Below are 24,069 nucleotides of genomic sequence, written 5' to 3' on the forward strand. Positions count from 1 at the left end.
ATGATTTAGAACATATGGTTTGATCAAACCTTTGACTTGACTCTCCTTATCTACCCAATGTTTGTTACATTGTACTTGTTTATACATGATTGTTATTTTATTTACATGTCGATATGAAGAACACATAACCTTTCACGCTGCTTACATGGCAAGATTTGATTGATAAGAAATTTATTTTTTAAACCGTTATTGCAAATCAAATCATACTAAGTCAACAATATTTACACGAATTCTCAATGCTGATTAACGAATATATAAAACGCAAATGGTTTGTTATATAAAAACAATAAAAATCTTAATTGGTTTGTTATATATATATATATATATATATATATATATATATATAATCAAGTATAACGCAAATGGTTTGTTATATAAAAACAATAAAAATCTTAATTGGTTTGATATATATATATATATATATATATATATATAATCAAGTATCTCTAATAAAAATTAAACATTCTCTTTACTTTTATTTGGTGACTTTAAGGGTGTTGTATTTTACATCCAAATTACAAAAACCAATACAATACACCGTCAAACTATAAAAAATCAAAAAAAAAAAAAAAATCAAACACTTTGCATTTTTGTTTAAATATGACCATTAAAATAAATGAAAAACACGTTGCATGGCACAATTTTAATTTAATATTAAAAGGGAGTACAAAGTATAAGTTGTTAGTAATTTGAGGGTGCAATGTGTCAATTTTAATAGTATTTTATCTCTAATATTGATTCAATTTACCGTAAAGATGTGGTGACCAATGGTCCAATTGGAAGTAATATTTGAAGAAAGATTGAATTATTATTGGAGATAAATGTGATTGTATCATCAATGTTGGCCATTAACGGATAGCTTTACAGGTGCTAGTAACCATGCTCATTGGGTTGCTCAATGGACTGTTGACGATGGAAAATATGGAAATATGATATTTTTTACAATTTTTTATTTAATTATATTTTAAATGATAGATAATTTATAAAAACATTATTATTTTTATAAAATAATTTGTAAAAATATTATTATTTTAAAATATGATTGTATAAAAGCATTATGTGTGTATTATTACTCGAAAAATATTTCCATCAATGATTTGTAAGTGTTAACCAACTAAAAAGCTCTTTATAATTTTTTAATGTTAAAAAGAAAGGAGAATGCATCATAAATATTGTATTAAAAATCTTAATATATTTTTATATAGTAGTTTATCAGAATAAAGATGGATTGAATTATTGATTACCAATGAAAAAAATCTACTCTTCATCTCTATACTACACTAGTTTTGTTACTCACCATCCTACACACCACACTTAGACTCGAACCGGTATACACCCATTTTGAGATTTCAATAATCGATACCGTACCGGTTACCCCGCTAAACCAATACTTTTGGTCTTACTGATTTCAAAAAAAAAAATTTAAACCCTAGATAGATGAAATGAAGCAATCGGTTAAGCACTTAAACTTGAAACAATAAAATGATTTATATAAGTGATAAATAACCCTAAACAAAACAAGTCCTTAGACAAAAAACTATACTAAAATCCGAAATGTGTAATTTCAAAAAAAATAATTTAAACCCTAGATGAAATGAAGCAATCGGTCAAGCACTTAAACTTGAAACAATGAAATGATTTATACAAGTGATAAATAACCCTAAACAAAACAAGTCCTTAGACAAAAAACTCTTACGGTACAATGTACACATTCCAATGGTGTCGCAAGGGGTTGTTCCATTGCGACAGTGTCATTGTCGACGGTAATGGACTGTTGATTGCGGTGAGAGAAGGCCAGCGTGAGGAAGGGTTGCGTGTGAGGAGACGGGGCTAAGAGTGAGAAAGGGGCTATCGGAATGAGAGATGAGGGGCGAGTGAGTGAGAGAGAGTCTGAGAGAGACTCGCACGCGTGGGGGTGGGGGGTAGCCCGAAGCCCCAACCGATTAAAACGGTGTACCGATTAAAAAGACGCCGTTTCGCAAGGATAGTTTAGTTATTTGTAGCAATTCTAAACGACCTTGTTTTGCTTTTTGGGACTAATATATCATATATATATATATATATATGAAATATTAGTGTGTGTATATATATATATATATATAATATTGCATATTGCATATATGTAGTAATTCTATATATTATATTATAACTATTATAATATATACTAATCCTATATAATATGCTAGTGGTTATATATATTAGTGATAAGATATTATATGATGGTTATATTAATATACACTTTTTTATACATTAATACGAGTGTATATGTTCAAATGTATATATATAATTATATATATTATACATCAAAGTTATATATAATATTAAAAATATTTTATATAATATTAAAATTCAATTAAAATATATATATATATATATATAAGCTAGTTCGGTTCGATACTGGAAAATCCAAAATCGAAACTGGACTTTTTTAACTGGTTATTAAAATGACGGAACTGGTCCGGACCGAATCAACCTGTCGAACCAATTAACCGGTTTATCATTTTTTTTTTTTTTTTTTTTTTTTTTAAATTTCGGGGTGCGGTGGACTAGCTCCGGTGAAGAGAACCGACTCTTCAATTATCTCCCACGCGTGGTTTGTGTGGGCGCAGTCTAGGATACCGACCATGCTGACAGTCGCAGGCAGATGGGTATGTCATTTTAATGCCAGTCTTACCACCCAAAAAAATAAAAATCTAATTTTTTAACAATTAATTTCACCTAATTTCACATAAACTACTCATACCCAGAGGACTGAGATAGGCAGGCAGGAAGGTTAGTTGATAGTATTGAGCACAACCTTTCGACACTGCGTTTTTATTTTCCTTGGTGCCCACACACCAGAAAGAAATCTGGCAAATCTTGGGGGATTGAGGGCTCGCTTGTCGTTGAAGCAAGCTATATCAGGCTACGAAGACGACGACGAGGTGTGCAGGCCTTGGCGTCGCAGGATTTTCATGGCGTTCACGTTGGGCTCCGCCCTCAGGATCACCCTCCTCCTCCTCATCGTCGCGGCCGTGGTCACCGCTTGCCTCACTCTCCCCGTCGACAAGGTCAGCTTTTTTCATCTGGGTCCGTGTTCTTTTCGCCTATTGATCGATTTTTCTCTTCTTATGTCTGTCTTTTCGGATGTTTCAATTTTTTTAAAGATTTTTTTTTAAAATTTTTTTGTGTTGATGTTGGATTTGGTGAATTGCTGGTTGGCTTCTTTTGTTTGTTTTGTTGTGCGTGACATTTGTGAGGCATTTTTTAGTTGCTCGTTTGTTACTTCGGGTTAATTATATGATTACCTACCTATAAAAAAAATTTTATGATTGTCAAAATGTGTATGTCTTTGGACTTTGGGTTGGGTATTATAGGTTTTCAGATTAATTAAGGGAAACTCTGGTTTTGTTGGCAATTTGCCATAATAACTGACAACCACACTCATTTGTGAGGTATTTTTATCTCCCCCATCCGCAGTCTTCAATTTTAATTCGTTAATTGACAATGTTGTATGGTTTCTCCTACTTTGTAGCATTAATTCTGCTAGTTTCTTGCTGCAACAAGATGGCCTTGTTGTGGATCTCTTCCTTGAAAAACCTTGTGCCAAGTTTGTTTCAAAAGCTCTACGTATTTTGTATTTAACAAAGCATGTGCTTCCTGCAGATTTTGAAGGACTTTTTATTATGGGTTGAACAGGATCTTGGACCTTGGGGTCCTGTTGTGCTGTAAGTCAATTTCTACTTACGAATTGGTGGTGATTTACTACTCCATCTTGCATCAATTGGTTGTAGTATTGATTTTTAACTCGTGTTCTGTAATTGGATTCTTACCTCTGATGTAATTGCGGATCAAATTTTCGTTGTAGTCACCCTGTCATAGATTGATGTTAGAAGGGTTGGTTGCAGAGTTCATTTAATGACTAAGCCAGAGTATATTCTTTGTATTTATTGCCCTCAACAGTTGCTGCATAGAGGTTTTGTAATCCTATTTTGATGTGTCATGGTAATTTGCGGTCTAATCTGGCCAGCCAAAAGATAATTGATATACCTAATCCAATCCACTGGTCCATTCGTACTTTTGAAAGGGATGATTAATCAATATTGTTTTCTACCCTGCAATCCATAGATCCCTATGCAAATTCCTAATCAAGAATAATTTTTTTTTGGATTGCCTACTTGCGAGATCACATGCAAACCATAGGCTTAGGGATAAAAATGCAGTGCCCATAAGACAAAATCTTCCAAACTGAAAGGTGATCACTTGTAATAGCCTAACTTGATTTTTTTAAAATGTCAATTTTGAACTAGATTTTTTAAAATAGCCTAACTTGACCAATTTGCTGATTTTGATATGGTGGGAATGAGAAGTGTAGAGAATTATATAGTACTGTTGCTTAGATTCCAAACTTTTAAGTTTAATTATCATTTATTTATTTGGTTGGCCATGTTCAGGAGACTAGAAACTAACTTGTGAAAGAAACCGAACTATTCGTAGTTTTGCTCAATCTGAATATTGAGTTGCAAGAATAGTACTAGAATGGATGACCTCATAAGAAGTCAATGTGTTGCATCCCTCCTATTTCCTTATCCAAAAAAATATTTTTTTGAGTAATGAATAGTACTAAGCTTTTGTGCGAACAAGTTTCCTTCTTTAGTTCAATAGATTTGAAATTGATGGCTTCTATGGATTGGATATGAGCAAGTGTTTTTTCATTTGTTTCCTTGATCATTTTATTTTGCTTTTTTTAATTTCTAAAGCCTTAATGAAAGATCTTTGAATTCTTTGTTATATGCATTATTGAATACACAGGGAATTAAGTAAAAGAATCCTGTTATTGAGGTTCTCTATACAATGTTTATCTTTTGAAATGGCAAAATGCACATTTCTTTTATGCAAAATCTTCTTCTTTTTCAACCTTCTGGTCATTCAGGAAATTTTTTAAGCATGGTGATTGCTTGCTTAAGCATTAAATTGTTGATCCAATCTGCAGGGCTGTTGCGTACATTCCTCTGACAGTGTTGGCTGTTCCAGCATCAGTGTTAACAGTAAGCATTAAATGCAAATGCTTTAGTAAACGTTTTCATCCACTCATATTATGACTGTAATTACTTTTTCTTGTTTATTGAAATTAGAATTAAGCTTTATTAATAAATAAATAAATTACATATGCAGCAAATGGTAATTTTTTTTTATAAGTAAAATGAAAATTTTATTGATATGAATAAAGTAGGTGAAGCCCATCTACACAGGAAGTATACAAAGAACACCTAAATACATTCCTGGAGCCAGAAATTAAAAACAGAAAGTCATGAACACTAGTTCCATTATGCACAATGGCTGAAAACCAGGGCATTAAAGTGTGCACAAAAAAGTTCTGAAGTTTCTCCATTGTCCACTCCCTATCTTCAAAGCACCGATCATTCATTTCCATCCAAATACACCTCATAATGCATTTACAGCAAATGGTAAAATCAAGTACCGATGTTTCTCATAATAATTTCCATTGATAGTATGGTGTCATTTTCTGTTCATTTCCAATTTTTTCCTTACTGTGAATTGCATTACTTGAGATAACATCCCCCCCCCAAAAAAAAAAAGGAAACTCAAGTGCAGCTTCTTGCTCTCCATGTTTCAGCTCGGTGGTGGTTATCTTTTTGGGCTGCCTGTGGGCTTTGTAGCCGACTCTATCGGTGCTACTGTTGGTGCAGGGGCTGCATTTCTTCTCGGCAGAACGGTAAGCAGCTATGGCCCTTCCTGATACGTTAGTTCAACTGATTGTAGATTGTCAACATCATCATTTATATGTCATATCAGATCATATCATATTCCCCACCCACCCCCCACCCCAAAAAAAAATAATAATAATAATAATACTGCAATTCAAAATTCAAATGAAAGGGTGTTGCCAAATTGATTTGGCATGTTTCTTTCCAGCCTTTAGATTCATGTCCTGTGGTGTTTTATTTATTATTGGTATTTTTTTTCCTTTGTGTGATATGTTTATCTTGATTCTACTCATTAAAAAAAGGTATTTTTATCTTGATTCCGGTACAGATTGGGAAATCATTCGTTGTTTCCAAGTTGAAGGATTATCCACAGTTCCAGTCAGTTGCAATTGCTATTCGCAGATCTGGATTTAAGGTTTGTAGGGCTTATATTTTTCTTTGGAAAACGAATTGTCCTTCCTGTATCTACTATTCTTCCCCCATGTTTGGATTATCTTATCCCGAGACCTTTAAAAAATAAAGCAAAATTAAAGAGACATTCATCACTGCACTTCATACTCGTGACATGAAAACCTCTGGTTCCGACTTGCCTTAGTAGTCCACTTAGTTTGATATTTGTACAAGATAATGAGATTAGATGTACTGTGTGTATACATATAGTGTACTTGGGCTACACCTACTTTTCAATCAATAAGATTTTATCTTACTTATCAAAAAAAGATAATGCGATTGGGTAGACTGAAATCAATGGACAATACAGCAAATATCTAGTATAAATGAAATTTTCATATTTACCTACACAATGACAGAAATTTTTGCACCTAACATGTTACTTCTTTGAAATGGAGCCCTATCGGTCATTGTGTCGACCTTTACTTATGTGTGTTAGTGTAGTATTTGTGTGTGTGCAGATAATTCTTTTGGATAAAAAAAAATAACAATTCTACTTCTGAATTTTGTTCTTTGATTTTTTTTTTTTATAAGTAGTCGTAGGTTTTATTAAGAGGACTGCTACAGACATAAATGGATCCCACACACTGATGTGGCACACTCACCCACGTCTCCCCACTCCTTTTTTTTTCTTTCTTTTTTCCCCCCTTCCTGTGCGTCTCCGCCTATCTCCACCCTCTCTGTGGCTACCGTAGTGGTCGGAGACCACCTCAGGCTGGCAGAAGCTGCCGTCAGTCCAAGCAGCACCGTCCCATTCATGACAGCGCCTCTTCTGTGTGTCTCTCGTCCCCTCCCCTCCCCTCCTCCCCCTTTCCCTCTATCTCCGCCTACCTCCACCCTCCCCGTGGCCACCGTGGTGGTCGGGGACCACCTCAGGGCCAACAGAAGCCGACACTGCCGTGCACGGGAGCTCCCATCCCCCTGCCGAACAGTGCTGCTTGGACTGCCAGGGCTTCTGCCGGCCCTGAGGTGGTCCTCGACCACCATGGCGGCCACGGGGAGGGCGGAGGCAGAGAGGGAAAGGGGGGAGGGGAGGGAAGACGCATAGGAGGAAAAAAAAAAAAAAAGAAGAAAGAAGAGACGTGGCAAGTGTGCCATATCAGCGTGTGGGATCCCTTTGTGTCTATAGTATTTTCCTTTATTAAAGCAGGCAAAAGGCATAGCCCAAGCGCACAAATACTATGCAAGAGGAACACATGATTAAAAATAGGAAAAGAGGCAAGAAAATCATGGAAACTCCATCCATTACACTCTATAGAAGCCTACCAAAAGGAACAAAGAATTAAAAAGGAAGGTTTAAGCTCCCTGGGTATCCAAATACACTATGCTAGACAAACACGGACCATCTTGTTCTTTAAATTCTGAATTTCTATTGTAATAAAATCCAGATATAGGAGCCAAAGTATCTCTGTTTTATCAAAGAGCCTGCACTTTACCTATTTTTTTCTTGGATACTGTGGAGCACTTGCAGCAATCAATATCGGATACTCAAATCTCTGTTTTATCCTTTTTTTGGTTGCCAGAAAAAAAAAAGAATATAGTGTTGATTAATAATTTCATATAATTTGAAATGGATTTTATGAGGATGCCTCAATCCTCATCGCTACTGTGAGAAGATCAGGTTCATCATTTGACGACTAACATTGCACTATTTGCTTAAAAGGTGATATTTATGAGAAGCTTTTGCTTAACTCATTTTCAGAGTTAGAAATGATATTTGCAGTCATAGAGTGCGCAAGCGTCGCACGCTCTTTTTGAAAAAAGTGAGTAAATATGAGATCCACATGAAAAAATTAATTTTTTAATAATTGACATCTCTTTTTTTAAAATGAGTGCATGGCACTTCCACCACCCATGACGGTATAGCATTACTCTTTTCAAAGTTGCTATGCTTATTTTGCACTTTATTGAAAATGCTAAGCTGTATTTTTTAATCTTCGTTTCTTACTCCACAGATCGTTTTGCTGCTTCGGCTTGTTCCCTTGCTGCCATTTAGCATGTTGAATTACCTCCTATCTGTGACCCCTGTTCCAATAGGAGAATACTTGCTGGCTTCCTGGTTAGGAATGATGGTATCTTCCTGGCTTTCTCTTCGATTGTTCTCATGCCCAAATGCCATCCTCATATTAATCAACTAAGTGATAATATGCAAGTTTCCTGTTTCTCAGATAGATATTTTTGTATGCTTTGTTTACATGTCCTGATATTGAAGAGTATAATTGAGTTTTAAGTGGTTTTTTGATGTTTTCCCTATGGTTTCTGTTACAGCCAATAACCCTTACATTAGTTTATGTTGGAACAACTCTCAAGGATCTTTCTGATGTGACACATGGATGGAGTGAGTTTTCAAAGACCCGTTGGGTAAGAATCTTGCTCTCTTTTTCTCTGGTTAGGCGTCTTTGTTTTTCCTTGGTTTTTCAAATCATAAAGCCCATCACATGGTTGCTGAAACTAGAATATGGACCATTTGATGCCCCACTGCCAACTTGGAGGTATATTTTCATAATGAGCTTTGAAAGGTATTGGAGGGCAGAGTCTTTAAAACCTAGATTCGGTTTAGGGCCCTATGGTGTATTTCTCTCCTTTTTAAGCTTAATTCACTCTTTACTCTATGGGTGCAGGCATTTATCATATTGGGACTTGCAGTATCTGGTAAGTTGCAATCATTAAGACGCATGCATTTTGCACTTGCCTTCTTACTTGCAATATGTATACGAAAAGGCCTCACCTTCACGCTTGTGAAATTAGTACATATAACAATTTGAAATAAAATCATCTTGTTTTTCTAGTGAGAAGTACGAGCTGGTATACATGACAATTGACAGGAGGACTAACTCATTTTATGGAGCCTCCCCATTTCTGTTTTTCTTTTTCTATTTCTAGCACCAATTTTGAATCTTTCTAATATTTAGTCATACTTTTGGCATGTCTGCAGTGGTTCTGATTATTTGTGTCACTAAAGTTGCCAAGGCTGCTTTGGAAAAAGCTTTGGCTGAAAATGAGGACATCGATGGCATTTTAGCATCGCCTCAGCTACCCATTGCAGATGAACTGCCTGTGGATCTCAGCCAGCCTCTCATAATCAAGATAGATCCTTCCAGAGACGATCATGAAAACTAATAAATGATCTATGTAAATTCTACCCGAGGCCTTGCCAGGTTTAATATCTTCGGCATTTGATTCCTGTGGCCGCTGTCTTCATCTGTACAGTCCCTTAATTTAGCACTTTAGTTTTGCACAGAGATGGCTGATTCTAGAAAGATTACAAGTGTAGCTCGTGAAACAAAAAACAAAAAGCAGAAAAAAAGAACTGAAATAAAAATTAAAGTACGAGTAAATTTTCATGTTTTCCTCAATGATGTAATTTGCCCTCTCTCTCTCTCTCTAAGATGAAAAAACAACATGATAGTCGTCAATCAGAGAGGATAGACATGGTTCTTGATGGATTCCGGGCCATGCGCCCCCCCCCCCCCCCCCCTCCCCCCCCACAATCTGGCTGTCACAATAGTAAGCACAAACTTGAATCTGCAGCTTAAAATTTACAGCAAGCTTCTGTGTTATATCGTCACATTATTCTAGATCAAGTTTTAGCACTATGAGATACTCACTTCCTTAAATTATTTTTTTCCTCGGCCGTTTGTGAAATCATTTGCCACCTATTATTAGGGAGTCTTCTGCTATGAAAACTTATATAATTTCAATCATATTAATCAATACGACAAGTTTTAATTAATTTTATAAGTCAATCACTTATTAGATAGAAAGTCACTTAAAATATGATATGCCATCAATATATTGTGGGATTAACAAAGTTCAGTATGGAGAATATTATTTCTCCTCACTTTCGTGAATTTTCTACCATTCATGGAATTATCTTTGCTGACCAAAATGGATTAAATATACTGTTTGGAAATGAGCCAAAAGCTGATATGCAATCGTGTAGGAGGATTGCAGAGTTGACAAGTTGAAAATTTAACATTTGAACTGTAGAGTCTTATTGTATGCATTTTAGTGGAGTGATACTTTCGACAATGAATAGGGGTAATGATATTTGAAAGTAGCCATGATTTTGGAGGTATTCAACGTTTTGGGCTAACATAAAGCAACACCATTAACCACTACAATATGTTCCATGTAAGTCTGTTCTGGGGAGGAAAACTCAGTTGGCTTTGAAACTTTTGGAGTAAATCGAAAGTAACCTTAATGATGAAAGGTGAAACAACATCATTTGTTACCTCATCATGAACCTTTGGAATTGCAAAGTTGTTACTATTTGATTTTTATGCTTTTTTTTCCAACAAGTTTTTACTAATACATGATACCTTCCACTGTCTTCTTGTGTCCAATTTTGGAGGTTTGCGGACCCTACCAATTTCTTAGATCAAAGAGCTAACAATTTTCAAAGTTTCTTTGTTATAAATCTATGTATCATCTTTATTTAGGCTACTGCCATCTGACCCACAAACACTATGACTGCCTCTTGAATGGGCCACAACCTAGAAACCTTAGTCATTGGTCTATGGTACCCTAAAAGCACTGAACTTTATGGGCACGACCCTTATATATTCACACAGACTGCAAGTGGTGAATTCTAACACAAAAATGCATGTTGTCTCAAAGTCAAAGGTAGCCAGGAATTTCGAGGTCCTCAGAGGAAAAATGCTGGGATTCAGCATTTTGCCTCTTGGTGGGTGCTTTGATGGGTGTCGTGACCACACTCAGGGCTCAGGATTTGGCACAAGGATCTGGAATCTAAGCGACAGGCCTGTGGAGCTGCAAATAAGGGTGGGATCAATATTGAAAAAGATTCATGCTTTAAATCCAGGATGTTCAAAGAGACTGAAATGCAAGAGCATATACAAGGCTTACATGCCTGGCAAGAGTGGCACTCATGTGGGTGGAGGAATGAAGAGCTTGCTGTATTACTATGATGAAACTTGTCATCCTTATCTTTGGATACAGGACATTGGGGGTGATTCCTTGAGAATGGTCAAACAACAGTATATTAGTCTTGAAGACCTGAGAGATTATGCTGAGATCAGAATCTTTAGGGACCATCAGAGAGGCTGCATTTCGGTTCGAAAGAAACCTAGGTCCGATTTTTGCTAAATATTCTGTTCCACTAATCTTGAGCTTGAGTATTATGTGTTGGTAATGACAGTAAAGATCCTTTTTTCTTCCTTCTTTGTTGTTTTTTTGTTTTCTTTTTTCTGGTTTTGTTTTTTTTTTTTTTTTTTTTCAAGTTATGTTTCTTTTTCTTTGGATCTTATTTATTTTGCTTCTTGAATATGGATGTATTTGAAGAATTCAGATGCTAAAGATATATATATTCTACGGTATCTTTTTTTTTTTTTTTTTAGTTAGGGGAGGAGGGTTTCGAACTCCAAACCTTTATTTTAAAAACTGGAATTATGTCAATCATTACACGTGCCTTTTGCATATATTTTATAGTATCTACCAAAGTAATCCTCAGAATGAAATAGTGCAGCTGTTGGATCTGGTTTCTTACCAGTTCAGTTTAATAAAAAAAAAATTAACAATGATGTCTTATCTTCTTCTTACAAACAAATAGAACCGGCCTGCAAATAAAAGCCAGCACTTGTACCATGATCTATGAGATGCTAGCCAAAACATCCCTTGCAACCTGTAATACACTTGGATCTGTCTGGGATGTTGAGATGAATATGTTCATGTTTTTGTCTTCTCTCGCACTTAACTATCGGAGGCATCTCCCCACTGGAATTATTCAAAGTTGTTTTCCCGTTCGCAGGTGACTGTTGGAAGCGTCAACTAAAAATTGTCTCAACAGTAACCAACATGATCTAACAAAGTCTTTCTTCAACTTATGTTTAAGGAAATGTATTCAAAGGCTGTGATTTTCAACAAAAACAAAGCAAATATCTTCGATATTGCTACAGTTTTTTTGTACACCATGATTGAATTACACGGAAAAAGCTACCGTGGTTTTCTGTAAGTCGTGTTCAACAGTGGTTTCATATGCTGACAGCTCTCCGAATACAAATTTGGATAATGTAATATAATAAAGGCAAAGTACACGTTTCATTATCTTAATAACCCAAACATTATATACTGTGCACCATAAATTATCAAAAAATAATACTACTAGTGGGTTTGATCGTAATCACGACATCTTTAAAACGTATTTCGTCCCCTTTTCTAAATATCTACGAGGACGAAACAAAATAATTCTTAGAACACAATGAAAGTCCCAAAGTTAATCTAGAATAGCACATTTGTAGAAGAAAAAAACAGCCATGATTGAGAACAACATGACACAAAATGATGAATGGAAATGGAGAATTAAAACTCATTTGGTGTGCAAATATGGAGATGATTCAAGTGTAAGGAATGATAATTAAGAGAATAGTTTTAGAAATTCATTAAAAATTTAGTTTTTTTCTTTTTTTCATATGAATTTTGTATTTACTTATTTTTTTTAAAGGGATTGCATGGTACTTACGCATTTATGACTGTAAATATCATTTATCTTACTTCAATCAACAAACAAAGGGAATCTTTCATAAATTCATTTCGATTTAATCTACTTATTCTAATAAAATATAACAGGCTGCATGTTAACACATAACCACTTCCATTTAGCTAATCATAATGGTAATGGTGCATTATGAGCATGAGTTTTTGGGGTTTTAGGAGAGAGTAATTCTATTCTTAGGCCCTTATGTCTCCAACACCACACACCCGAATAAGGTGGATTTCTTTTAATTATTTTTTTAAAATGTGCATTTTACTCGTTGAAACCCCTTACATTTTACACAGCCCCCTAAAATCCTGAATCATCCCAAGTGACCAATTCAGAATTTTTTCTCCTGCCCAGCAAAACCTTTCACCCGCATCGTTCACAAACGACTACAAGGTTCTCTCTCTTCCTCTCTTGCACTGTATAGATCTATATCTTTGGGTTATCTCGAATATCTTCTACAAACATGCTTTTGTAGACATATAAAGGAGAAATGCTCAAGTCCCCGTACACTACACCAAGGCTTAGGTAGGCTAAGAGCAGGATAGTTTTCCCAGACTCCTTTTGAAATGTAGCAGTTAATGTCAATCCAATTACATTTCAAGTACTCTGTTGTTATGAAAATTACGAATGTTTGTGAATTAATAAAATTGTTCGTCCAAATTACAAGCTGATTTGTTGCAGAAGAAGAAGAGGAAAAACAAAGGGGGGGGGGGAAGGGAGGACAATGCGAGAGAGAAAACCTTAGAGGCATCTGTGAACGATGTAGGTGAAAGGTTTTGCAGTGGAGGGCAAAAATTTTGAATGGGTCACCTGGGATGATTCGGGATTTTTTTTTGTGGGGGTAAAATGCAGGGGGGTTCAAAGAGTAAAACGCACATTTTGAAAAAATAATTAAAAGAAATCCACCTCACCCGAGTGTGTGATGTTGGAGAAATAAGGGCTTAAGAGTAGAATTACTCTTTAGGAAATATACACACACCTTGGGCCAATCCCTAATGGTAGATTTTTTTTTTTTTTTTTCTTGGCAAGTAAAGTATTGTATAGATAAACTAAACGGTTACAAGGATACAAGATTCAATGAGGTGAGAGTCACCAACAATCATCCCAAACACAACAAAAACAGCACCGGAAATAAAAATAAAAAAGCGGGTTATTAAGCCAAAAACTTGACTCCAATCCAATCCCACAAGGGGATGCCGCTTTAGAGCTGTTTTAATATAGTCTGATAAACAGACTATAAACCTACGACTAAAAGCCGCAGTCAAGAGGGGCGAGCTGCATTTTGTTGATCCGATCTAACTGTAAGAGACTATTACGATCACATCATCTTGATCGTTGGTTAGGGAAAATAAGAACAAAGGAGAATAGTAGCCTTAAGATAATCCGATACACTGGTAAAGGACCACCACTGACGATGGTGGTGTGTGACACGCATCGCACTAAGAACAAAAAGAGTACATGGATTTGAAAGATCCGAAGCCGCTGGCACCGGCAAAGCCTCATTTGGCGGCATGAATCTCCTTTTGATGCGACAGCATGTGAGGCCCATGCACACTAGAAATCGAGAAATACTGGATTGACGGAAGCCGAGGGTAGAGAGAGCAAGTGGAGGCGAGAGAAAAACAAGAAAAAGTGATTGTTTCCTTAATCCCTAGTGGTAGATAAATGGCCTATGGAATTATTTAGTGATAAAATATTAATGGTAAGTTGGGCTAATAATGTTGATACTTAGCTATTTTTAATTTCATGTCTCAAATTTAATTTATTTTATAGCAAATTTAGATCCATAACCGCATACAACAAATTTGGTGCTGCTTGAATATTAACGCTAAAGTTCGAAGCATATTTTTTTAATTTGAAAACAGATAGACATCTAGCAATTTGGTGCTTTTGAATTTCAACACTAAAGTTGGAAAAAAAATTAATTTAAAAAGAAATAGGCAATATATATAAATTTTAGAGTAATGTTAAATATAGTTCGATGGTGTACAAATTTCGCATACTTTTTTTTAATATAAGTGGGATCCATCATTAAAAAATTAATTTTTTTCATATAAGTCCCATATTTATTTACTTTCAAATGAAGAACGCGAGACTTGTGCATTTTAAAATTTTAAATATTATTTTTCTAAATTTTATCATATTTAATAAAAAAATTGAACATTAATTTTTAATATTATAAGATTTATTAATAATAGTTTTCTTTTCGAACTATAGAAAATATTTAGGCAGACTAGAATCCATCAATGCATAGAAGTGAATTTGTTTATGGATAATGATAGACTTAGGTGGCGTTTGGATAGTGAGTTGAGATGAGATGTTTTAGATGAGTTGAATAAAATATTGCTAAAATATTATTTTTTAATATTATTATTATTTTAATATTTGAAAAAGTTAAATTATTTATTATATTTGTGTGTGAAAATTTGAAAAAGTTATAATGATAAGATAAAGATGAAATGAGTTGATATCACTTCTCAATCCAAACGGGACTTACTACTTCTTACTATTTATTTACTATTCTTTTTATTTTATTTTATTTTTAAATTTTTTTACTTAATAATTAAGAAAGTAATTATTAGTAAAATTATATATTTTTTTAATTTTTTCTCAGATGTTAAAAAATTAAAAAAAAATAAAAATTTTAAATACAAGTAAAACTGTGATAGGAAGGTCAGAAATGCTGCTGAGCGGTCCAGTTGTTAAGTTTAGAATAACAACCCTCCAATCACATGGTGACACATAAATAAAAACACAATAAACCGATCTCACCACACATAATCACAAGTTATTCCCTTCACAGAATCGGGCTTCCATTTTCCAGCTTTCACATTTCTTTTCTTCTCTTCGTCTACTTCCAGCCCGCCTCTTGCTACGCCACCAAGCCTGCCGCCCACCGACCAAGACTTGAGCACCACCGTCGGAACCGACCAAGGTTCCCCACCACCATCTAATTCCAACGTTGAAGCAAGCTATCACTTCAGTAAAGAATCAAACCACCGGATTTCGGCCACAGATTTATATATATATTGATTTGTACTTGGTATTGATTTGTATGTAGATAGTAGAGAAGAGAGCTTGTGTATATGCTTCGATGAGATTCTGTATGAACACAGAAAAGCACAATTGCGAGATTCAAAATGAGTCTTGAACTTTTGGGTTTGCTGTTTTTTACGTATAAACAATTTAATGGATTTATCTCTATCTTGAAGAGGGTTAAACCAAAACTGGGGATAAAGAATTTTCCAAGTTTTTTCTTGTTTTTCCTTTCTAATCTTGGTTTTGGTGTTCTTTAATTAGGAAACCCATTAACGTTATCGTCCTTCAATAGATTCAAGAGTAAAAAGGGACAATTCACGAGGAACACACAAATATTGGTTTGAACATTCGTCTCGAGACACCGCCACCGTCTGGGTCAAGCGCCATGCGGGATGGCAGTGTTGAGATGTTGAGTCTGTGGGTTCCTCAGGAAGAAGTAGTAAGGGCAGACGAATACGAGAGTGAGGAAAGTGTAATGAATTGAATGATCAGGTGTCTGCAGATGTAAAAATTTCACAATAAGTTGCCTACATGTCACACTGTGATTGGAAGGCTGCTGTCATTTACTTAATAGCCGGACCGTCCCCAATTTTTCTCTAGGAAGGTACTAGGTTTCGTTTGAATTCAAAATCCACCTCAATTCATCTCATCTCATCATTACAACTTTATTAAATTTTCATATAAAATATAATAAATAATTAAATTTTTTCAAATCTTAAAATAATTTTTATTACTATTTATAAATTATCTCAACTCATCTATAAATCCAATTCACTCCTAAACTTATATTTAGAGTACTACTAGAGCCACCGCTGGTAGGGAGCTACCGCTAGCTCTAGCATGTGTTTTTTATGTGTTTTTTTTAGTTATTTTTTATAGAGATTTTTTAATATTTTTAAAAAATAAAATAAATTTAGAACATTATTAAAAAAAACTTCATTAATCATAAAGTAAAAAAGATCATTAAAAAATACTTTCCTAATGAGGAAGTGTTTTTTATTTTACTTTATTATAAAGAAATATTTTTTAATAAAATTTTTTTATTTTTTAAAATATTTAAAATTGTTAAACAAATCTATATAAAAAAAAGAACTATACAAAACACATGTTAGGGCAAGCGGTAACTCCCAGCGGTAGCATTATTCATACAGAGGTGGAAGTGGGAATTGAAAATTGTGAAACGCCTGCCAAACGCGACTGCTTCTTCAACTGGTTTCCTTCTTCCGAATATTTCCCTTCCTCCCTCCCTCCCTCCCTCCCCAACACTCTCCCGCGATCCCAATCTATATCTGCTCGCTCTCTCTCCAAATCCAAATGGGAATTTCGAGTAGCAATAGAAGAAGAAACAACCATAACCTCTATCTCCCACACCCACCTCCCCACTACCTCTCCCCTCCACCTCCTCCTTCCTCCTCTTACTATTACCCCTCAGAACCCCCACCACCCCCACCACCACCACCTCCGCATAACTATCTCCCTTATCCTCCACCACCTCACCATCCTTATCCTCCTCCTCCTCCTCCTCCGTCTCGAGCTCACCCATACTATTACTCTGGTGGGTATAATTCTTACAATAATGTCAATCCCATGACCGCTCGCTTCAACTACCACCCTTATCATGCCAATCAGGCTAGTGGGTGGCCCGCAGCCAGGCTTCCCGTGAGCCCCGCGGTGGAGCCACCGCGTTATGTTGAGCATCAGAACGCGAAGAAGGTGAGGAATGATGTGAATGTGCATAAGGACACCTTGCGGGTAGTGCTCGATGAGCACAACCCCGATAACTACTTGGTGTCTTTCGTTTTCGACGCCTTGTATGATGGGAGGTGAGGGAATTCTCTCTCTTTTAATTTAGTTTTGCTTAACTCGTGAATTATTCCGATCTTTCTGTTTTATTTGCAATTGTCTGTTTGCGTTCGTTCCTCAAGGTGATGGGTACTGATACACACGAATGTTTTGGATGATTTCTTGAATTGGGTTTTTATGTAATCTTGGATTCGTTTTGTTGCTTAAAAGTTATGGGAACGGAAGAAAATGGAAGTAAAAATCTCAATCTTTCAAGTATCATTATTTGTTGGGGAGCGGAGACAATGAGTTCCAATTCATTAAGATTGGATGGGTAGAAGGATTTCAATTTGAAGAAACTGAAGCAATAGAAAAAGATCAAAATTCTACAATTTGTCCTTTTTTGCAATCCTTTATTCTCTAAGCAAGCAGATAGGTGTTGTTTTTAATTAGGGAAGATAAATATGAGAAAAAATAAAGAGAACTAGCAGGAAAAAGACGCGCTTCCAGTTCACCCAAAACAGAGAAAAGGAAAAAATAAATAAATAAGATAGAGTAAGTCCGAAGCTTTAGCTGAGAAAGAATGAATTTAGTGGATCATGAGGAAACCGTCTTACAATTCATTCTGTACCAAATACTGGAATGTGGGATATGACGAGAACTGGGTCTTATGTTTCATTATGCTTTTACGGGTTTCTGTTTTCTGGGTATGCCTTTTTGTAGAGTTCTTGTTTTGTTTGTATGTCACATCTTGGTCTTCCAAATTGGGAAGAAGGATTTTAAAATGCCTTGACATGACCAAAGACATTGTCAGTCTATTAAAATTTTATTACTCTCTCGGCTTGTTGCGGGTTAAAGACTGAAGCTTGATTTTAACTGGGTCAATAAGTATTAGATAACCCCGAAGGAAGTTTGGGTTACAGTAATAGGTTACTGTTTAAAGTTTGAGTAATCTACATACAGTTGTAGAATGTGCAAGCGCCGAAGAATCACTTTGAAAAAGAGTGGGGTCCACTATTAAAAAATTAGTTTTTTCTCATGTAAGTTCCGTATTTACTCACTTTTTTTAAAGAGATTGTGCGACACTTGTGTACTCCACGACTGCAAATATCATTTTTCTTAAAGTTTATATGGGTTTTACAGTGACGAAAGTGTCGTGTTGGAAGATGACCCTCTTCTTCCAAAGGATGTGCATGGGAATGATTTGTCTTTTGAGCATTGGGAATATGTTCATTCAGGTGGTTAGTGATTTGAGAATAAGGGAGTCTCTAAGAAAGCAAAATTATAACAATGAATCGAAGTGTCTATTTGATCACAAATTACTTTTTCAGTTTGAGATTTTTTTAATTAGTAAGAATCTTTATCAATAGGATTAAATAAAAAATAGTCCTTGTCACTTGCATTTTGGACATATTGGTTCTCATGCTCTATTTTTTAACGTTTGCTCTCTGTACTTTAACTTTGATCATTAGTCCTTCTGTTAGTAAACCTATAATAATCAGTTAAAAATGCTATGACTGTACCAATAACTGAACTATTTTAGTAGTTAACCCTGATTAAAAGTGCAAAAGGCAGAGATATGTTTAAATATTGTACTGTTTGAAGGTTAGCACTATGATCATGCTAGAAGTATTGCTCTTCATTTAGAGCAGTAATTAATTGCCTAGTGTGAGAATTTGATGTGGTTGAATATTGTGGTCCGTACATGTATGAGATGGACTGAGATTTTACCATAATGGCCACTTTCTCTCTCTGCTTTATTTTTATTTTGGATATATATCTATATCTATATATATCTTGAGCAGTTGTAAGGATGACACTCATTGAATTTGATGTACACAATAATCTTAACTTCAAATAGATCACATAGTGGTAAGTCTTTGCAAAATCATGAACCAAAGGTTACAAACTAGATGTTTGACTTCCATCACTTCTCCTAATTGGGTGTTTTCTCTTGTAAACTGCCCGTGTACTTGGGCTATGCCTCTTTCTATGATTCAATAGTATTTTATTCTTACTCATCATTATAAAAAAACTTGATGTCTGAATTAAATAAGAAAAGGGTTGTGATTCTGGACAGCTGTAGTATTGTAATGTAAGGATGGCTTAATCTGAAAGCTGGATCTCTTGTTTCTTCCATTTAATTTGTATGAATGTTAACTTGGGTATTTGATTATTGAAAAAAAGAGTTGGGTCTTTGAGTTACTGAAAAGGGCATGTTTTTCATTTGTGAGAAGCTTGCTGGAGTGGTCAAGTGGATACATTTTTGTTCTCATTAAGTGATCTGTATCAATCATCACTTCTTTGGTCAGTGGAATAGTTAAATGCAGATGAGTTGATATCCAAGTATTAGTACTGATGGTGGAATGAACATATTAATGTGTGGATTACACATTTTCATGCCAGGACAGGCACATGTAGCATGATAAATAAACTGTTCAGAAAGGACCTGGCATAGACCAAAATTAATGTCCTGGCTATTTCCCTTCAACATCAGCACTAGTTCTGTTCTGGAGTAGCTGAGTAGTTAAGGTGCACTTTGGGCATGCAAACCACTGAATGAGAGAGTTGCTGTCTCCCATCTCCAAAACCTTTGATCTCAGTTTTATGTTATATGACATTTTCCAACCAAGATAGTTGGCACCTTCATGTTTCTCACACTTCATATTTTTAGTGGCATATGGGAAATCATGTGATGATTGGAAATGTAGTCTTTTTAACAAATAGAGTTCACATTAAGGAGTTAAAATAATAATGATGTCATTGATCTGAGGAGGACCAAATAACATCCGCTTTGCCCATAAATTAGGGGTGGAGGGTGTGGTTACAAGTGTAATCCATTGAGGCGTGTTAGTTGTATCTAACCTTTTCTTTACCTTTAAAAGAAGGATTCAAATTGATATTATCGTGTGTCAAAAGAAAAGTTCAGGCATGATCTCACTTAGCATCTTCATCGGATGATAAACTGTAAAAAGCTTCTAGTGTTTGAAAGAAAGTACTAGTAAAATCAGGTTGTGAAGGTTAATTCTGTGGAGATCGTAATTGGACATATTTTCACTCTGGGCCTTGAGATTTTCAGACAATTTCAAGCACCAAAATTTAAGGAGTTCTAGTAAATCACTTGGAATTGAAGAAATGGGCTTTAAAATTGCATAAAAAGCTCAAGAACAACTATTTATGGATGTAAGACTGCATTTATCTAATTGATTGACAATGTAGATGAATTGAACTAAATTTATTCTGAATCAAGTGCTGGAAACATGAATATTCTAGTTATATTTCTAATTTTTGTATGGTATCTGTTATCTGATTGACAGCATCACTATTTGCTACTTTGCCAAGGAAAAGCCGAACTGTCGGTTTGTTCCACTACTTCCCGAAGTCTTTATGCCTGTGAGAATCCCCTTTCAGAAAGGACCTGGCCAGAAATTTTGTCAGCCTTCAGGAACAGGCATTGACTTAGGCTTCTTTGAGCTGGATGATCTCTCAAAGCCATCACCCGGAGAAGGAGTATTTCCTCTTGTCATATCTGCTGAAACATACTCACCGGCTAATTCAACAGACGAGCAATTAGGTGAGCCAGTGCCCAACACAAACCCTCATATGCAGATAACACAAGCTATTCTAGAGAAGAACGGTGATGGACCTTTCCAAGTGAGAGTTATTAAGCAAATTCTCTGGATTGACGGAGTTTGCTATGAGCTTCATGAGATATATGGAATAGGAAGCTCGGTAGTGGAAGGCTTTGATGACAGTGACCCAGGAAAGGAGTGTGTTATATGTATGACAGAACCTAAGGATACAGCGGTCTTGCCTTGTCGACATATGGTGAGTGTTCATCTATATTTTGTTCGGTTCAAAAGATGATAGGCAATTGTTTAATATAAACTTCACCTGGTACTTCTGTACTCAATGGATGGTGCAATTGGATGGTAAGAACAATGATCAGGAAGCATCAAGCTTGCTGTGCTTGTGAACAACTTATGCGGTCAATTTAATTCCAAGCAGATGTGCTCGAGTCATCTTATCACCTGTATACCTTTACTAGATCCCATGTGGGATCGCTGCAAAACCATCCAAGCCCATTTTGGTTCTGATTTGTCAAAGTTAATTCCAAGCACTTGAAGAGAGTGAGAACATCAGATGGTCGCTTGATATGTATGATCCCTGGCTTTGGCTGTTTCCTTTATTTCCATCTTTAACACAACAAAGACGCCATCTGTGGAGAATTTTTAACAGCAGTATATAAATGAAAATGTTACAATTTTATTTACACGGAAATATCCTTATGAGTTATGACATCTACCTGAGGATGAAAAATCTACTTGCACAAAATTTGAGTTTGTTGGAAACAGTTGTGTTTATCTTTTGTACCAGGAGCTGATGTAAAATTTCTGTCTTTTCCTTTACCTTTCACATTTTAAATCTTAGTTACTTTGTTCTCAAGTTTTATACCTGGTGTTTTTCAGTGTATGTGCAGCGAGTGTGCAAAAGCATTGAGGCTTCAGTCAAATAAGTGCCCTATATGCCGTCAACCTATCGAGGAACTAATAGAGATCAAGATAGATAATGGTAATCAGTGAGAGATTCTTTTCTTCAGCAAAAGTTGGATCATGGTACACCTGTCAACTTCTTTCTTTCTTTTCTTCCTTTTCTTTTTATTTTTTTTATTTTTTTTTTTATTTTTTATTTTTATATTTCATCACCTATTTTTATATCTCAATATATATATATATGTTCTTTTTCTTTGCATATTGTAAAATCAGTATATCCTGTGATATTTTAATTACATGCAGTGCGAGTGTTTGTGAATCTCTTAGTGTTTGAGAGTCTTGGCTACAGGCCATCTGTCTCATGTTTATAACATGAACTGCATACAGCATTTTTCTGATAGTAACTTATCTCGCTAGGTGGTGGAATAATTTTTTAAACCTAACGCTCCTCTATCCCTAAAAAACATGCATGTAAACTGCTTTATGACATGACATGGAGGTCTATATGATATCTTTGTGAAGAGTCTACTTGATATTAAAAAGAAAAAGAAATTGGCAGTGCCCCTTCATTGAAGTTTTTATCCATATACGTGGATTTGTGAGTGATATAGGCAGTCAAAAAGTGAGGAAGTTAGATACTCTGGGGCTAACTTCATGAACATTCTAGGTCTTGCTCTTGTTACATTTCTCTTGGCCAACTGCCAAAAAGAGAGGCTGAGGGGAGAATATTTGCCATAGAAGGTAGGAATAAATGGGAAAAACTAAGAATCTGGCCTTGAAAGGAATCTTTGAACAGATAAAAGCTCAAATAATCGTACAATAACACTAATCATTCATTCCAATTTATGGAGCATTTTTTCATGCAAGGCCTGTCCGATCTCTTTCTGTGCCAGCTGGGGTCACACAATGGTTTCTCTTAGAATGCAATTTAGTTGACATAAAATTGTCATGTTGATCTTGGTTCTTTTAGTATTTTTAGACCGTGTGCTCAGAATCCAGTGTTCTGGGGTTTGGAAAAACCCCTCATTGCATAACACTAGTGGTTGTCAGGTAAGGCACTTTATGGTTCCCACCACTGCAAACCCTTTAACAGATTCATTATGGCCAGACGTTTAGTGAAAGCTCCAAGCTTGAGTGTATTTGTGCCAATGTAATGTCTAATTCTTTGAAAAGGAAGAGCGAAGTTCTGATTGATGGTGTGAATCTAAGCTTTAGCCATTGACATCAAGATTTTAAGCTTATTTTTTCCCTCATCTCTGTTTCCTTACATTTTAGGCAAAGTTTCATCTCAGCGCTTACTGCTTGCATGTATTAGCAAAAGTTTCTTAAATCATCACAACTATATTTGCAGCATCAACCAAACCTAGACTCGGAAACTATGATGTATGACTGAAATTCTGTCATTATAACTGTGTGTGTGTGGGTTTTCCCAAACATGGGCGGTTGAACTTTTGACTGTGGTTTAAAGTTTGGATTCATTCTTCCACGCGTATCTGCTTTCGGATTCATTCTTTACACAGCTGCATCTGGTTTTGAAAAAGCTTTTGAGGGTGGCATTCTGACATATGAACTCAACTCACCAAAAATGGGAGTTTTTTTGTATTAGATGTGTAAAATTGTACATGACTTCTTAAGAGCAAAAGGACAATAGAAACACATCAAAGCTTTCTTTATTTGTCAAAACTGCTCAAGATCTGTGCAGCCCACTGTTGTTCTCTCCCACAAACTAAAAACTGTAAGGCTAGAACAAGGAGAGATTGGTCGCACAGACCACGCGGGCCTGCATTCGTTTTAGCCGAATAGGTAGAATCTCAATAAATACCCTCCTCATGCTGTGTCGACTTCTGTTATCAATCACTTTCCAGTGAAATGAATAATATCCGTTAAGATTTTAATCGTTTTACTATCTATGAAGTGAACTGCTGAAGAGGATCTTTTTCCAAGATGATGTGGTTTTCATGTGACGCCTTCTTCGACATACAAGGCAATGCCTTTGTGTAGCAGCTGCTCAAGCTCATTCCCATAAAGAACATTATAAAGGGGCAAAACATATCCTAATATAGCTAGGTCTCTCTTCAAGTCACAGCAATATTAC

The 24,069-nt window shown here is 35.6% G+C and overlaps 3 protein-coding genes across 3 annotated transcripts; all 3 read left to right on the forward strand.

Annotated features, from left to right (window-relative positions):
- The first annotated feature begins 2,733 nt into the window (after positions 1–2,733).
- On the forward strand, positions 2,734–9,469 carry LOC121246795 (TVP38/TMEM64 family membrane protein slr0305). Its single transcript, XM_041145077.1, has 9 exons — positions 2,734–3,050; positions 3,646–3,707; positions 4,973–5,027; positions 5,618–5,716; positions 6,037–6,123; positions 8,114–8,230; positions 8,427–8,519; positions 8,780–8,810; positions 9,094–9,469. Exons 1-9 carry the CDS (start codon positions 2,955–2,957, stop codon positions 9,276–9,278), a joined length of 825 nt encoding a protein of 274 aa, XP_041001011.1. The 5' UTR covers positions 2,734–2,954; the 3' UTR covers positions 9,279–9,469.
- A 1,257-nt stretch (positions 9,470–10,726) lies between these two features.
- Positions 10,727–11,473, forward strand: LOC121246798. The gene has a single exon (XM_041145080.1). The coding sequence runs from the start codon at positions 10,761–10,763 to the stop codon at positions 11,265–11,267; it is 507 nt and encodes a 168-aa protein (XP_041001014.1). The 5' UTR covers positions 10,727–10,760; the 3' UTR covers positions 11,268–11,473.
- A 5,377-nt stretch (positions 11,474–16,850) lies between these two features.
- On the forward strand, positions 16,851–22,322 carry LOC121246797 (probable E3 ubiquitin-protein ligase LUL4). The gene is made up of 4 exons (XM_041145079.1): positions 16,851–17,522; positions 20,799–21,309; positions 21,951–22,140; positions 22,171–22,322. The coding sequence occupies exons 1-3, from the start codon at positions 17,014–17,016 to the stop codon at positions 22,062–22,064; spliced, it is 1,134 nt and encodes a 377-aa protein (XP_041001013.1). The 5' UTR covers positions 16,851–17,013; the 3' UTR covers positions 22,065–22,140; positions 22,171–22,322.
- Positions 22,323–24,069: the final 1,747 nt, after the last annotated feature.

This window comes from Juglans microcarpa x Juglans regia, chromosome 1S (assembly GCF_004785595.1).
Source record: "Juglans microcarpa x Juglans regia isolate MS1-56 chromosome 1S, Jm3101_v1.0, whole genome shotgun sequence".
Classification (NCBI taxonomy): Eukaryota; Viridiplantae; Streptophyta; class Magnoliopsida; order Fagales; family Juglandaceae; genus Juglans; species Juglans microcarpa x Juglans regia.